At 44.9% G+C, this 15,745-nt stretch overlaps 1 protein-coding gene across 1 annotated transcript in view; it reads left to right on the top strand.

Annotated features, from left to right (window-relative positions):
- LOC121557768 (2-acylglycerol O-acyltransferase 2-A) overlaps nucleotides 1-14,557 on the top strand; it is a 35,529-nt gene extending 20,972 nt beyond the window's left edge. Inside the window, exons 4-6 of the mRNA XM_045214492.1 lie at nucleotides 6,721-6,895; nucleotides 12,341-12,540; nucleotides 13,383-14,557. Of these exons, the coding sequence (XP_045070427.1) occupies nucleotides 6,721-6,895; nucleotides 12,341-12,540; nucleotides 13,383-13,537 (530 nt within the window). The 3' untranslated portion in view covers nucleotides 13,538-14,557. The remainder of the gene's footprint in view (nucleotides 1-6,720; nucleotides 6,896-12,340; nucleotides 12,541-13,382) is intronic.
- Nucleotides 14,558-15,745: the final 1,188 nt, after the last annotated feature.

The following is a 15,745-nucleotide window of genomic DNA, read 5'->3' as shown; positions in this document are numbered from 1 at the left end:
AGTACTCTAACCCCTGACCTTTAACCCTTGACCTCTAATCCTAATACCCTTCTTTAGGGACTACATCATGTGTGGAGGTTAGTACTCTAACCCCTGACCTTTAACCCTTGACCTCTAATCCTAATACCCTTCTTTAGGGACTACATCATGTGTGGAGGTTAGTACTCTAACCCCTGACCTTTAACACTAAACCCTGACCAAAGATTTTTATAACTAAACCAAGATAGACCACAGCTTGTCGTTTCCAATGGGAACAAATTAGTCATAGTGGGCAGAACAAGCAAGGAGGTGGGCAGAGCCAAGCACGCGCCAGCGAGATCCTATTGGCGCGTTCTAGTATACATTCTAGCATATTTCCGTTAGGGAACGCCTACTCTGTGAAGTGCGTGTGTGTAATAACTCAATTCACCTCTGCACTCCTTCTAAACAGCACCATTAAAACCCAATTCACCTCTGCACTCCTTCTAAACAGCACCATTAAAACCCAATTCACCTCTGCACTCCTTCTAAACAGCACCATTTAAAACCCAATTCACCTCTGCACTCCTTCTAAACAGCACCATTTAAAACCCAATTCACCCCTGCACTCCTTCTAAACAGCACCATTTAAAAAAACTTTTGCAATGGGTAAAGTCTACAAACTTAATCCACTCTGTTCATAACATATTCTAGTTTTGGGAACAGAAAACTGTATTGAGATCAAATGTTTAATTGATGAGAGAATGTGCAGAATGTCGGCCAAAGGTGGAGGTGAGGCTGAGTCTCTGTACACTGTCTGGGTGGATAGTGTGTGTGTGAGAGAGTGTGTGTGTGAGTGTGTGTGTGTGTGTGTGTGTGTGTGTGTGAGAGAGTGGGTGTGTGTGTGTACATACTGTATTTGCTGTCACAGGGTTTTCCTGTTGTGAAAGGTTATGTTGCAATATCTGACAACACTGAGTAGGTAGGGTTAGGGTTAGGTAGGGGTAGGGTTAGGTAGGGGTAGGGGTAGGGTTAGGGTTAGGGTTAGGTAGGGGTAGGGTTAGGTAGGGGTAGGGTTAGGGTTAGGGTTAGGGTTAGGGTTAGGGTTAGGTAGTTAGTGTCTGGGCTCGCGTGTACTAATGAGTCCTTCAGTGTCAACAGATCCTGAGTGTCTCTCTCTCTCTACAGGGTCACCTTCAGAACATCCTGAATACATGTCTCTCTCTCTCTGTGTCTACAGGGTCACCTTCAGAACATCCTGAATACATGTCTCTCTCTCTGTGTCTACAGGGTCACCTTCAGAACATCCTGAATACATGTCTCTCTCTCTGTGTCTACAGGGTCACCTTCAGAACATCCTGAATACATGTCTCTCTCTCTCTACAGGGTCACCTTCAGAACATCCTGAATACATGTCTCTCTCTCTACAGGGTCACCTTCAGAACATCCTGAATACATGTCTCTCTCTCTGTGTCTACAGGGTCACCTTCAGAACATCCTGAATACATGTCTCTCTCTGTGTCTACAGGGTCACCTTCAGAACATCCTGAATACATGTCTCTCTCTGTGTGTCTACAGGGTCACCTTCAGAACATCCTGAATACATGTCTCTCTCTCTACAGGGTCACCTTCAGAACATCCTGAATACATGTCTCTCTCTCTGTCTCTACAGGGTCACCTTCAGAACATCCTGAATACATGTCTCTCTCTCTACAGGGTCACCTTCAGAACATCCTGAATACATGTCTCTCTCTCTCTACAGGGTCACCTTCAGAACATCCTGAATACATGTCTCTCTCTCTCTCTACAGGGTCACCTTCAGAACATCCTGAATACATGTCTCTCTCTCTCACAGGGTCACCTTCAGAACATCCTGAATACATGTCTCTCTCTCTCTCTACAGGGTCACCTTCAGAACATCCTGAATACATGTCTCTCTCTCTCTACAGGGTCACCTTCAGAACATCCTGAATACATGTCTCTCTCTCTCTACAGGGTCACCTTCAGAACATCCTGAATACATGTCTCTCTCTCTCTACAGGGTCACCTTCAGAGCATCCTGAATACATGTCTCTCTCTCTCTACAGGGTCACCTTCAGAACATCCTGAATACATGTCTCTCTCTCTGTGTCTACAGGGTCACCTTCAGAACATCCTGAATACATGTCTCTCTCTGTGTCTACAGGGTCACCTTCAGAACATCCTGAATACATGTCTCTCTCTCTGTGTCTACAGGGTCACCTTCAGAACATCCTGAATACATGTCTCTCTCTGTGTCTACATGGTCACCTTCAGAACATCCTGAATACATGTCTCTCTCTCTCTGTGTCTACAGGGTCACCTTCAGAACATCCTGAATACATGTCTCTCTCTCTCTGTCTCTACAGGGTCACCTTTCAGAACATCCTGAATACATGTCTCTCTCTGTGTCTACAGGGTCACCTTCAGAACATCCTGAATACATGTCTCTCTCTCTGTGTCTACAGGGTCACCTTCAGAACATCCTGAATACATGTCTCTCTCTGTGTCTACAGGGTCACCTTCAGAACATCCTGAATACATGTCTCTCTCTCTGTGTCTACAGGGTCACCTTCAGAACATCCTGAATACATGTCTCTCTCTGTGTCTACATGGTCACCTTCAGAACATCCTGAATACATGTCTCTCTCTCTGTGTCTACATGGTCACCTTCAGAACATCCTGAATACATGTCTCTCTCTCTGTGTCTACAGGGTCACCTTCAGAACATCCTGAATACATGTCTCTCTCTGTGTCTACAGGGTCTCCTTCAGAACATCCTGAATACATGTCTCTCTCTGTGTCTACAGGGTCACCTTCAGAACATCCTGAATACATGTCTATCTCTCTCTCTGTGTCTACAGGGTCACCTTCAGAACATCCTGAATACATGTCTCTCTCTCTCTCTCTACAGGGTCACCTTCAGAACATCCTGAATACATGTCTCTCTCTCTCTGTGTCTACAGGGTCACCTTCAGAACATCCTGAATACATGTCTCTCTCTCTCTGTGTCTACAGGGTCACCTTCAGAACATCCTGAATACATGTCTCTCTCTCTCTCTACAGGGTCACCTTCAGAACATCCTGAATACATGTCTCTCTCTCTGTGTCTACATGGTCACCTTCAGAACATCCTGAATACATGTCTCTCTCTCTGTCTCTACAGGGTCACCTTCAGAACATCCTGAATACATGTCTCTCTCTCTCTCTCTACAGGGTCACCTTCAGAACATCCTGAATACATGTCTCTCTCTCTCTGTGTCTACAGGGTCACCTTCAGAACATCCTGAATACATGTCTCTCTCTCTCTCTCTACAGGGTCTCCTTCAGAACATCCTGAATACATGTCTCTCTCTGTGTCTACAGGGTCACCTGCAGAACATCCTGAATACATGTCTCTCTCTCTGTGTCTACAGGGTCACCTTCAGAACATCCTGAATACATGTCTATCTCTCTCTCTGTGTCTACAGGGTCACCTTCAGAACATCCTGAATACATGTCTCTCTCTCTCTCTCTACAGGGTCACCTTCAGAACATCCTGAATACATGTCTCTCTCTCTCTGTGTCTACAGGGTCACCTTCAGAACATCCTGAATACATGTCTCTCTCTCTCTGTGTCTACAGGGTCACCTTCAGAACATCCTGAATACATGTCTCTCTCTCTCTCTCTACAGGGTCACCTTCAGAACATCCTGAATACATGTCTCTCTCTCTGTGTCTACATGGTCACCTTCAGAACATCCTGAATACATGTCTCTCTCTCTGTCTCTACAGGGTCACCTTCAGAACATCCTGAATACATGTCTCTCTCTCTCTCTACAGGGTCACCTTCAGAACATCCTGAATACATGTCTCTCTCTCTCTGTGTCTACAGGGTCACCTTCAGAACATCCTGAATACATGTCTCTCTCTCTCTCTCTACAGGGTCTCCTTCAGAACATCCTGAATACATGTCTCTCTCTGTGTCTACAGGGTCACCTGCAGAACATCCTGAATACATGTCTCTCTCTCTGTGTCTACAGGGTCACCTTCAGAACATCCTGAATACATGTCTCTCTCTCTGTCTACAGGGTCACCTTCAGAACATCCTGAATACATGTCTCTCTCTCTACAGGGTCACCTTCAGAACATCCTGAATACATGTCTCTCTCTGTGTCTACAGGGTCACCTTCAGAACATCCTGAATACATGTCTCTCTCTGTGTCTACAGGGTCACCTTCAGAACATCCTGAATACATGTCTCTCTCTCTCTGTGTCTACAGGGTCACCTTCAGAACATCCTGAATACATGTCTCTCTCTCTGTCTCTACAGGGTCACCTTCAGAACATCCTGAATACATGTCTCTCTCTCTGTGTCTACAGGGTCACCTTCAGAACATCCTGAATACATGTCTCTCTCTGTGTCTACAGGGTCACCTTCAGAACATCCTGAATACATGTCTCTCTCTCTACAGGGTCACCTTCAGAACATCCTGAATACATGTCTCTCTCTGTGTCTACAGGGTCACCTTCAGAACATCCTGAATACATGTCTCTCTCTCTCTGTGTCTACAGGGTCACCTTCAGAACATCCTGAATACATGTCTCTCTCTCTCTGTGTCTACAGGGTCACCTTCAGAACATCCTGAATACATGTCTCTCTCTCTGTCTCTACAGGGTCACCTTCAGAACATCCTGAATACATGTCTCTCTCTCTGTGTCTACAGGGTCACCTTCAGAACATCCTGAATACATGTCTCTCTCTGTGTCTAGAGGGTCACCTTCAGAACATCCTGAATACATGTCTCTCTCTCTGTGTCTACAGGGTCACCTTCAGAACATCCTGAATACATGTCTCTCTCTCTGTGTCTACAGGGTCACCTTCAGAACATCCTGAATACATGTCTCTCTCTCTGTCTCTACAGGGTCACCTTCAGAACATCCTGAATACATGTCTCTCTCTCTGTGTCTACAGGGTCACCTTCAGAACATCCTGAATACATGTCTCTCTCTGTGTCTAGAGGGTCACCTTCAGAACATCCTGAATACATGTCTCTCTCTCTGTGTCTACAGGGTCACCTTCAGAACATCCTGAATACATGTCTCTCTCTCTGTGTCTACAGGGTCACCTTCAGAACATCCTGAATACATGTCTCTCTCTCTGTGTCTACAGGGTCACCTTCAGAACATCCTGAATACATGTCTCTCTCTCTGTGTCTACAGGGTCACCTTCAGAACATCCTGAATACATGTCTCTCTCTGTGTCTACAGGGTCACCTTCAGAACATCCTGAATACATGTCTCTCTCTCTGTGTCTACAGGGTCACCTTCAGAACATCCTGAATACATGTCTCTCTCTGTGTCTACAGGGTCACCTTCAGAACATCCTGAATACATTAGCATATTTTAAATGTACTGATCTTTAGAAACCTTTAGAAATCAACATACATCATTACACAAACCACGTAATGTGTCTGGTGTAATGTGTGTGTGTTGTGTGTAATTAGGGTTAGTATGTGTGTGTGTAATTGGGGTTAGGGTGTGTAATGTGTGTGTAATTGGGGTTAGGGTGTGTAATGTGTGTGTAATTGGGGTTAGGGTGTGTAATGTGTGTGTAATTGGGGTTAGGGTGTGTAATGTGTATAATGTGTTTATGCCAGGTCTGGTATCCAGTGAGAAAGCCAGTCTGTCCTTCCTGGTCTCCTAGAGGGGGTTAGGGTTAGGGTGTGTAATGTGTGTGTAATTGGGGTTAGGGTGTGTAATGTGTGTGTAATTGGGGTTAGGGTGTAGTGTGTGTAATTGGGTTAGTGTAATGTGTGTGTAATTGGGGTTAGGGTGTGTAATGTGTATAATGTGTTTATGCCAGGTCTGGTATCCAGTGAGAAAGCCAGTCTGTCCTTCCTGGTCTCCTAGAGGGGGTTAGGGTTAGGGTGTGTAATGTGTGTGTAATTGGGGTTAGGGTGTGTAATGTGTGTGTAATTGGGGTTAGGGTGTGTAATGTGTGTGTAATTGGGGTTAGGGTGTGTAATGTGTGTGTAATTGGGGTTAGGGTGTGTAATGTGTTTATGCCAGGTCTGGTATCCAGTGAGAAAGCCAGTCTGTCCTTCCTGGTCTCCTAGAGGGGGTTAGGGTTAGGGTGTGTAATGTGTGTGTAATTGGGGTTAGGGTGTGTAATGTGTGTGTAATTGGGGTTAGGGTGTGTAATGTGTGTGTAATTGGGGTTAGGGTGTGTAATGTGTGTGTAATTGGGGTTAGGGTGTGTAATGTGTGTGTAATTGGGGTTAGGGTGTGTAATGTGTGTGTAATTGGGGTTAGGGGTGTGTAATGTGTGTGTAATTGGGGTTAGGGTGTGTAATGTGTGTGTAATTGGGGTTAGGGTGTGTAATGTGTGTGTAATTGGGGTTAGGGTGTGTAATGTGTGTGTAATTGGGTTAGGTGTAATGTGTAATTGGGGTTAGGGTGTGTAATGTGTGTGTAATTGGGGTTAGGGTGTGTAATGTGTGTGTAATTGGGGTTAGGGTGTGTAATGTGTGTGTAATTGGGGTTAGGGTGTGTAATGTGTATAATGTGTTTATGCCAGGTCTGGTATCCAGTGAGAAAGCCAGTCTGTCCTTCCTGGTCTCCTAGAGGGGGTTAGGGTTAGGGTGTGTAATGTGTGTGTAATTGGGGTTAGGGTGTGTAATGTGTGTGTAATTGGGGTTAGGGTGTGTAATGTGTGTGTAATTGGGGTTAGGGTGTGTAATGTGTATAATGTGTTTATGCCAGGTCTGGTATCCAGTGAGAAAGCCAGTCTGTCCTTCCTGGTCTCCGCTCCTAGAGGAGGTAATGTGGCGGTGGTGGCTGTAGGGGGCGCTCCAGAGTCTCTAGACGCCCGGCCAGGAGCTCTCACCCTTCAGGTTCTACACCGCAAGGGATTCATCAAACTGGCACTCAAACACGGGTAGGTCTGAAATACGGGCAGGTTTGAAACACGGGTAGGTGTGAAACACGGGTAGGTTTGAAACACGGGTAGGTGTGAAACACGTCTGAAACACTGGTAAGTATGAAACACAGGTAGGTATGAAACACGGGTAGGTGTGAAACACGGGTAGGTATGAAACACGGGTAGGTGTGAAACACGGGTAGGTGTGAAAACACGTCTGAAACACGGGTAGGTATGAAACACGGGTAGGTGTGAAACACGGGTAGGTGTGAAACACGGGTAGGTGTGAAACACGGGTAGGTGTGAAACACGGGTAGGTATGAAACACGTCTGAAACACAGGTAGGTATGAAACATGGGTAGGTATGAAACACGGGTAGGTATGAAACACGGGTAGGTATGAAACACGGGTAGGTGTGAAACACGGGTAGGTGTGAAACACGGGTAGGTGTGAAACACGGGTAGGTGTGAAACACGGGTAGGTGTGAAACACGGGTAGGTTGAAACACGGGTAGGTGTGAAACACGGGTAGGTGTGAAAACACGTCTGAAACACGGGTAGGTATGAAACACGGGTAGGTATGAAACACGGGTAGGTGTGAAACATGGGTAGGTATGAAACATGGGTAGGTGTGAAACACGGGTAGGTGTGAAACATGGGTAGGTATGAAACACGGGTAGGTGTGAAACACGGGTAGGTATGAAACACGTCTGAAACACAGGTAGGTATGAAACATGGGTAGGTATGAAACACGTCTGAAACACAGGTAGGTATGAAACATGGGTAGGTATGAAACACGGGTAGGTATGAAACACGGGTAGGTGTGAAACACGGGTAGGTGTGAAACACGTCTGAAACACAGTAGTGAATCTAGTAATTCAATAATTATGTGTGGAATGTTAATGTACTGTAGGTGTGTGGTGTTCCTTAGTGTTTATGTAAACTAATGAAATGTTAATGCCCAGCTGGTCCCAATGTAATGTTAATGCCCAGCTGGCCCCAGTGTTTATGGAAACTAATGAAATGTTAATGCCCAACTGGTCCCAAGGTAATGTTAATGCCCAGCTGGTCCCAATGTAATGTTAATGACCAGCTGGTCCCAAGGTAATGTTAATGCCCAGCTGGTCCCAATGTAATGTTAATGCCCAGCTGGTCCCAATGTAATGTTAATGACCAGCTGGCCCCAGTGTTTATGGAAACTAATGTAATGTTAATGCCCAGCTGGTCCCAATGTAATGTTAATGACCAGCTGGCCCCAGTGTTTATGGAAACTAATGTAATGTTAATGCCCAGCTGGTCCCAAGGTAATGTTAATGCCCAGCTGGTCCCAATGTAATGTTAATGACCAGCTGGCCCCAGTGTTTATGGAAACTAATGTAATGTTAATGCCCAGCTGGTCCCAAGGTAATGTTAATGACCAGCTGGTCCCAGTGTTTATGGAAACTAATGTAATGTTAATGCCCAGCTGGTCCCAGGGTAATGTTAATGCCCAGCTGGTCCCAGGGTAATGTTAATGCCCAGCTGGTCCCAATGTAATGTTAATGCCCAGCTGGTCCCAATGTAATGTTAATGCCCAGCTGGTCCCAATGTAATGTTAATGCCCAGCTGGTCCCAATGTAATGTTAATGACCAGCTGGCCCCAGTGTTTATGGAAACTAATGTAATGTTAATGCCCAGCTGGTCCCAAGGTAATGTTAATGACCAGCTGGCCCCAGTGTTTATGGAAACTAATGTAATGTTAATGCCCAGCTGGTCCCAATGTAATGTTAATGACCAGCTGGCCCCAGTGTTTATGGAAACTAATGTAATGTTAATGCCCAGCTGGTCCCAAGGTAATGTTAATGCCCAGCTGGTCCCAATGTAATGTTAATGACCAGCTGGCCCCAGTGTTTATGGAAACTAATGTAATGTTAATGCCCAGCTGGTCCCAGGGTAATGTTAATGCCCAGCTGGTCCCAAGGTAATGTTAATGCCCAGCTGGTCCCAGTGTAATGTTAATGACCAGCTGGTCCCAAGGTAATGTTAATGCCCAGCTGGTCCCAATGTAATGTTAATGCCCAGCTGGTCCCAATGTAATGTTAATGCCCAGCTGGTCCCAATGTAATGTTAATGACCAGCTGGCCCCAGTGTTTATGGAAACTAATGTAATGTTAATGCCCAGCTGGTCCCAAGGTAATGTTAATGACCAGCTGGCCCCAGTGTTTATGGAAACTAATGTAATGTTAATGCCCAGCTGGTCCCAGGGTAATGCTAATGCCCAGCTGGTCCCAAGGTAATGTTAATGCCCAGCTGGTCCCAGTGTAATGTTAATGACCAGCTGGTCCCAAGGTAATGTTAATGCCCAGCTGGTCCCAAGGTAATGTTAATGCCCAGCTGGTCCCAATGTAATGTTAATGACCAGCTGGCCCCAGTGTTTATGGAAACTAATGTAATGTTAATGCCCAGCTGGTCCCAGTGTAATGTTAATGCCCAGCTGGCCCCAGTGTTTATGTAAACCTGTGTAATGTTAATAACCAGCTGGTCCCAGTGTAATGTTAATGCCCAGCTGGTCCCAGTGTAATGTTAATGACCAGCTGGTCCCAAGGTAATGTTAATGCCCAGCTGGTCCCAAGGTAATGTTAATGCCCAGCTGGTCCCAAGGTAATGTTAATGACCAGCTGGCCCCAGTGTTTATGGAAACTAATGTAATGTTAATGCCCAGCTGGTCCCAGTGTAATGTTAATGCCCAGCTGGCCCCAGTGTTTATGTAAACCTGTGTAATGTTAATAACCAGCTGGTCCCAGTGTAATGTTAATGCCCAGCTTGTCCCAAGGTAATGTTAATGCCCAGCTGGTCCCAGTGTAATGTTAATGCCCAGCTGGTCCCAGGGTGATGTTAATGCCCAGCTGGTCCCAAGGTAATGTTAATGCCCAGCTGGTCCCAAGGTAATGTTAATGCCCAGCTGGTCCCAAGGTAATGTTAATGCCCAGCTGGTCCCAAGGTAATGTTAATGCCCAGCTGGTCCCAGTGTAATGTTAATGACCAGCTGGTCCCAAGGTAATGTTAATGCCCAGCTGGTCCCAAGGTAATGTTAATGCCCAGCTGGTCCCAGTGTAATGTTAATGCCCAGCTGGTCCCAGGGTGATGTTAATGCCCAGCTGGTCCCAAGGTAATGTTAATGCCCAGCTGGTCCCAAGGTAATGTTAATGCCCAGCTGGTCCCAAGGTAATGTTAATGCCCAGCTGGTCCCAAGGTAATGTTAATGCCCAGCTGGTCCCAAGGTAATGTTAATGCCCAGCTGGTCCCAAGGTAATGTTAATGCCCAGCTGGCCCCAGTGTTTATGTAAACCTGTGTAATGTTAATAACCAGCTGGTCCCAGTGTTTATGTAAACCAGTTGAACCACTTTAATATGTTATTCTATATCTGTGTGGAATGTTTATGTATGCATGATCAGTGTATATAAAGCCAGGTATATAATGAGTCAGATAAAGCCAGGTATATAATGAGTCAGATAAAGCCAGGTATATAATGAGTCATATAAAGCCAGGTATATAATGAGTCTGATAAAGCCAGGTATATAATGAGTCTGATAAAGCCAGGTATATAATGAGTCTGATAAAGCCAGGTATATAATGAGTCTGATAAAGCCAGGTATATAATGAGTCTGATAAAGCCAGGTATATAATGAGTCTGATAAAGCCAGGTATATAATGAGTCTGATAAAGCCAGGTATATAATGAGTCTGATAAAGCCAGGTATATAATGAGTCTGATAAAGCCAGGTATATAATGAGTCTGATAAAGCCAGGTATATAATGAGTCTGATAAAGCCAGGTATATAATGAGTCTGATAAAGCCTGGTATATAATGAGTCTGATAAAGCCTGGTATATAATGAGTCTGATAAAGCCAGGTATATAATGAGTCAGATGAAGCCAGGTATATAATGAGTCAGATAAAGCCAGGTATATAATGAGTCTGATAAAGCCAGGTATATAATGAGTCTGATAAAGCCAGGTATATCATGAGTCTGATAAAGCCAGGTATATAATGAGTCTGATAAAGCCAGGTATATCATGAGTCTGATAAAGCCAGGTATATCATGAGTCTGATAAAGCCAGGTATATCATGAGTCAGATAAAGGCAGGTATATAATGAGTCTGATAAAGCCAGGTATATAATGAGTCTGATAAAGCCTGGTATATAATGAGTCTGATAAAGCCTGGTATATAATGAGTCTGATAAAGCCTGGTATATAATGAGTCTGATAAAGCCTGGTATATAATGAGTCTGATAAAGCCAGGTATATCATGAGTCAGATAAAGGCAGGTATACAGTGCCTTGAACAAGTATTTGCCCCCTTTCTGATTTTCTCTATTTTTGCATATTTTTGATGCTGAATGTTATCAGATCTTCAACCAAAACCTAATATTAGATAAAGGTTTACAAATACTTAAAAAAAGTATACTTATTTTATTTATTTAATTAATAAAGTTATGCAACACCCAATTCCCCTGTGTGAAAAAGTAATTGCCCCCTTACACTCAGTAACTGGTTGTGCCACCTTTAGCTGCAATGACTGCAACCAAATGCTTGATGGTTTGGATTTGGCCGGCAGGGTAGGGGAGGATTTGGCCGTCCAGGGTAGGGAAGGATTTGGCCGGCAGGGTAGGGGAGGATTTGGCCGGCAGGGTAGGGGAGGATTTGGCCGGCAGGGTAGGGGAGGATTTGGCCGGCAGGGTAGGGGAGGATTTGGCCGGCAGGGTAGGGGAGGATTTGGCCGTCCGGGGTAGGGGAGGGTTTGGCCGTCCGGGGTAGGGGAGGGTTTGGCCGTCCGGGGTAGGGGAGTGTTTGGCCGTCCGGGGTAGGGGAGGATCTTGTCCCATAGCGCACTAGCGACTCCTGTGGTGGGCCGGGCGCAGTGCACGCTGACTCGGTCTCCAGGTGTACAGTGTTTCCTCTGGCACATTGGTGCGGCTGGCTTCCGGGTTAAGCGGGCACTGTGTCAAGAAGCAGTGCGGATCAGCTGGGTTGTGTTTCGGAGGACGCACGGCCCACGACCTCTCCCGAGTCCGTACAGGAGTTGCAGCGACGGGACAAGACTGTAACTACTATCAATTTGATACCATGAAAAAAGGGCAAAAAAATACATTTATGTTTTTACAAAAACAAATACAAAGAAAATACAAAGAAAACAAAATAATAAAGTTAAAGTTGAGAAAATTTGAAAGGGGGCAAATACTTTTTCACGGCACTGTATATAATGTCCTATAGGGCCCAGTTAGTCCCTGTGTTCTCCTTGTTTGATCAGATGACCAACCCTGCCCGTTAGAGTAATATACAGTATAATGTATATAATTAATGTCCTATAGGGCCCAGTTAGTCCCTGTGTTCTCCTTCGGGGAAAACGAGCTGTTTGATCAGATGACCAACCCTGCCCGTTAGAGTAATATACAGTATAATGTATATAATTAATGTCCTATAGGGCCCAGTTAGTCCCTGTGTTCTCCTTCGGGGAAAACGAGCTGTTTGATCAGATGACCAACCCTGCCGGCTCGCCGCTCCGCTGGCTCCAGGACCACTTGCAAAGGCTCATGGGAGTGGCGCTGCCGATGTTCACCGGACGAGGAGTGTTCCAATACAGCTTCGGTCTACTGCCCTACAGACAGCCCATACACACTGTTGGTACGACACACAACCTGCTGCCTTACAGACAGCCCATACACACTGTTGGTACGACACACAACCTGCTGCCCTACAGACAGCCCATACACACTGTTGGTACGACACACAACCTGCTGCCCTACAGACAGCCCATACACACTGTTGGTACGACACACAACCTGCTGCCCTACAGACAGCCCATACACACTGTTGGTACGACACGCAACCTGCTGCCCTACAGACAGCCCATACACACTGTTGGTACGACACGCAACCTGCTGCCCTACAGACAGCCCATACACACTGTTGGTACGACACGCAACCTGCTGCCCTACAGACAGCCCATACACACTGTTGGTACGACACGCAACCTGCTGCCCTACAGACAGCCCATACACACTGTTGGTACGACACACAACCTGCTGCCCTACAGACAGCCCATATACACTGTTGGTACGACACGCAACCTGCTGCCCTACAGACAGCCCATACACACTGTTGGTACGACACACAACCTGCTGCCCTACAGACAGCCCATACACACTGTTGGTACGACACACAACCTGCTGCCCTACAGACAGCCCATACACACTGTTGGTACGACACACAACCTGCTGCCCTACAGACAGCCCATACACACTGTTGGTACGACACACAACCTGCTGCCCTACAGACAGCCCATACACACTGTTGGTACGACACACACTCTCACCTCTCATCTCTCGTTCATCTCTTTCTCACATCTCTCTCTCATCTCTCTCTCTCCAGTGGGTAGGCCTATTCCAGTGGTCCAGACCCCCTCTCCCACTAAGGATGATATAGACTGTCTCCATTCTCTAACCTTCTCCTCTCTGTCTCTCCAGTGGGTAGGCCTATTCCAGTGGTCCAGACCCCCTCTCCCACTAAGGATGATATAGACCGGCTCCATTCTCTCTACCTGGAGGGACTCACTGCTGTGTTTGAAGACAACAAGGACAACTACGGCATTGCACCAGACAAACACCTCCACTTCATCTAGACACTTGTGTGTGCGTGGAGAGTTGTCCACACCTATAATCAGTAGGAAAATAAGCTTTACAGATGAACCCAAAGATGACCTTCTAGGTCAGAGTTCTAGCTGAAGGTTAGGATTCTGTAGGATCCTGTGGGGTTCTATAGAGTTATGTATGGTTCTAGAGGGTCGTGTAGTGTTATGTAGGCTTCTATAGTTATGTATGATTCTAGAGGGTTATGTCGGGTTCTAGAGGGTTCTGTGGGGTTCTGTCGGGTCTTGTAGAGTTCTGTAGAGTCCTGTAGAATTATTTAAGATTCTGTGGAATTCTGTAGATTTTTGTATGGTTCTATAAAGTCCGGGTGAGTCCTGTAGAGTTCTGTAGGATTCTAAGTATGTATGTTAGCTGTGGTCTGGTGGTCCTGTAGAGTTCTAGAGGGTTCTGCTGTGGTCCTGTATGTTAGCTGTAGCTGGGTTCTGGTGGTCCACCATAGTAGCAACATTCTACTTAAAGCAGTTTAGGGTTAGGGTCATTATTAACACAATACTCATTATTAAAACAAAAGAGATCAGACTAATAAAGGAAATAGAGGAAATAACAGAGCAGGTAGATCGTCATGGAAACTGGACTATAGAGGCACATAATAGGTTAGAGGAAAAACAAAAGGAATTGGAGGAACTTATTCAAGAAGTCTAATTTATTACCAAAATAAAGCGAATTGGATGGAAAATTGTGAAAGATAAATGCAGTGTTTCTTGAGTCTTCAACATAGAAATGCTACCAAAAACAATTTACAGAAACTCGTTATAAATGACGGAGTCATCCATGATTCAACAAATTATATTTTGAAAGGGGAAGCAAAATATTTTAAGCATGTTTTCTTTTCAGTCTCCTCCATCTCCACTGAATGATGTTAACTGTAAGGATTTATTTCCTAATAATAATAATAATGTACATTTTAACAAATGTACAGAAAAACCTGTGTGAAGGCCAACTTACAGAGGAGGAACTTCTTGAACCAATTAAATGCTTTGTCTGGAAAAACACCAGGGCTTGATGGTAAACCAGTAGAGGTATATCATATTATGTTATTATATCAGACCTGTTTTGAGCCATTATTAGCTTGTTTTAATTACTCCTATGAAATGGTAGACTTTCAGATACTCAACAAGAATGCCTGATTTATTTACTACTGAAACAGGACCCAGGTGGTAAATATAAAGATCCATTAAAAAAACTGAAGGCCTCTTACACTTCAATGCTGTGATGCGAAAATCCTGGCGAAATGCTAAGCACATACAGTTGAAGTCGGAAGTTTACATATACTTAGGTTGGAGTCATTAAAACTCGTTTTTCAACCACTATTAGCAAACTATAGTTTTGGCAAGTCGTTTAGGACATCTACTTTGTGAATGACACAAGTAATTTTTCCAACAATTGTTTACAGACAGATTATTTCACTGTATCACAATTCCAGTGGGTCAGAAGTTTACATACACTAAGTTGACTGTGCCTTTAAACAGCTTGGAAAATTCCAGAAAATGATGTCATGGCTTTAGAAGCTTCTGATAGGCTAATTGACATAATTTGAGTCAATTGGAGGTGTACCTGTGGATGTATTTCAAGGCCTACCTTCAAACTCAGTGCCTCTTTGCTTGACATCATGGGAAAATCAAAAGAAATCAGCCAAGACCTCAGAAAACAAATTGTAGACCTCCACAAGTCTGGTTCATCATTGGGAGCAAATCAAATCAATCCCAGAACAACAGCAAAGGACCTTGTGAAGATGCTGGAGGAAACAGGTACAGAAATATCTATATCCACAGTAAAACAAGTCCTATATCGACATAACCTGAAAGGCCGCTCAGCAAGGAAGAAGCCACTGCTCCAAAACCACCATAAAAAAGCCAGACTACGGTTTACAACTGCACATGGGGACAAAGATCGTACTTTTTGGAGAAATGTCCTCTGGTCTGATGAAACAAAAATAGAACTGTTTGGCCATAATGACCATCGTTATGTTTGGAGGAAAAAGGGGGGCTTGCAAGCCGAAGAACACCATCCCAACCGTGAAGCACAGGGGTGGCAGCATCATGCTGTGGGGGTGCTTTGGTGCACTTCACAAAATAGATGGCATCATGAGGAAGGAAAATTATGTGGCTATATTGAAGCAACATCTCAAGACATCAGTCAGGAAGTTAAAGCTTGGTCGCAAATGGGTCTTCCAAATGGAC

This window comes from Coregonus clupeaformis, unplaced genomic scaffold (assembly GCF_020615455.1).
Source record: "Coregonus clupeaformis isolate EN_2021a unplaced genomic scaffold, ASM2061545v1 scaf0269, whole genome shotgun sequence".
NCBI lineage: Eukaryota > Metazoa > Chordata > Actinopteri > Salmoniformes > Salmonidae > Coregonus > Coregonus clupeaformis.
This window is presented reverse-complemented; position numbering and strand designations above follow the sequence as displayed.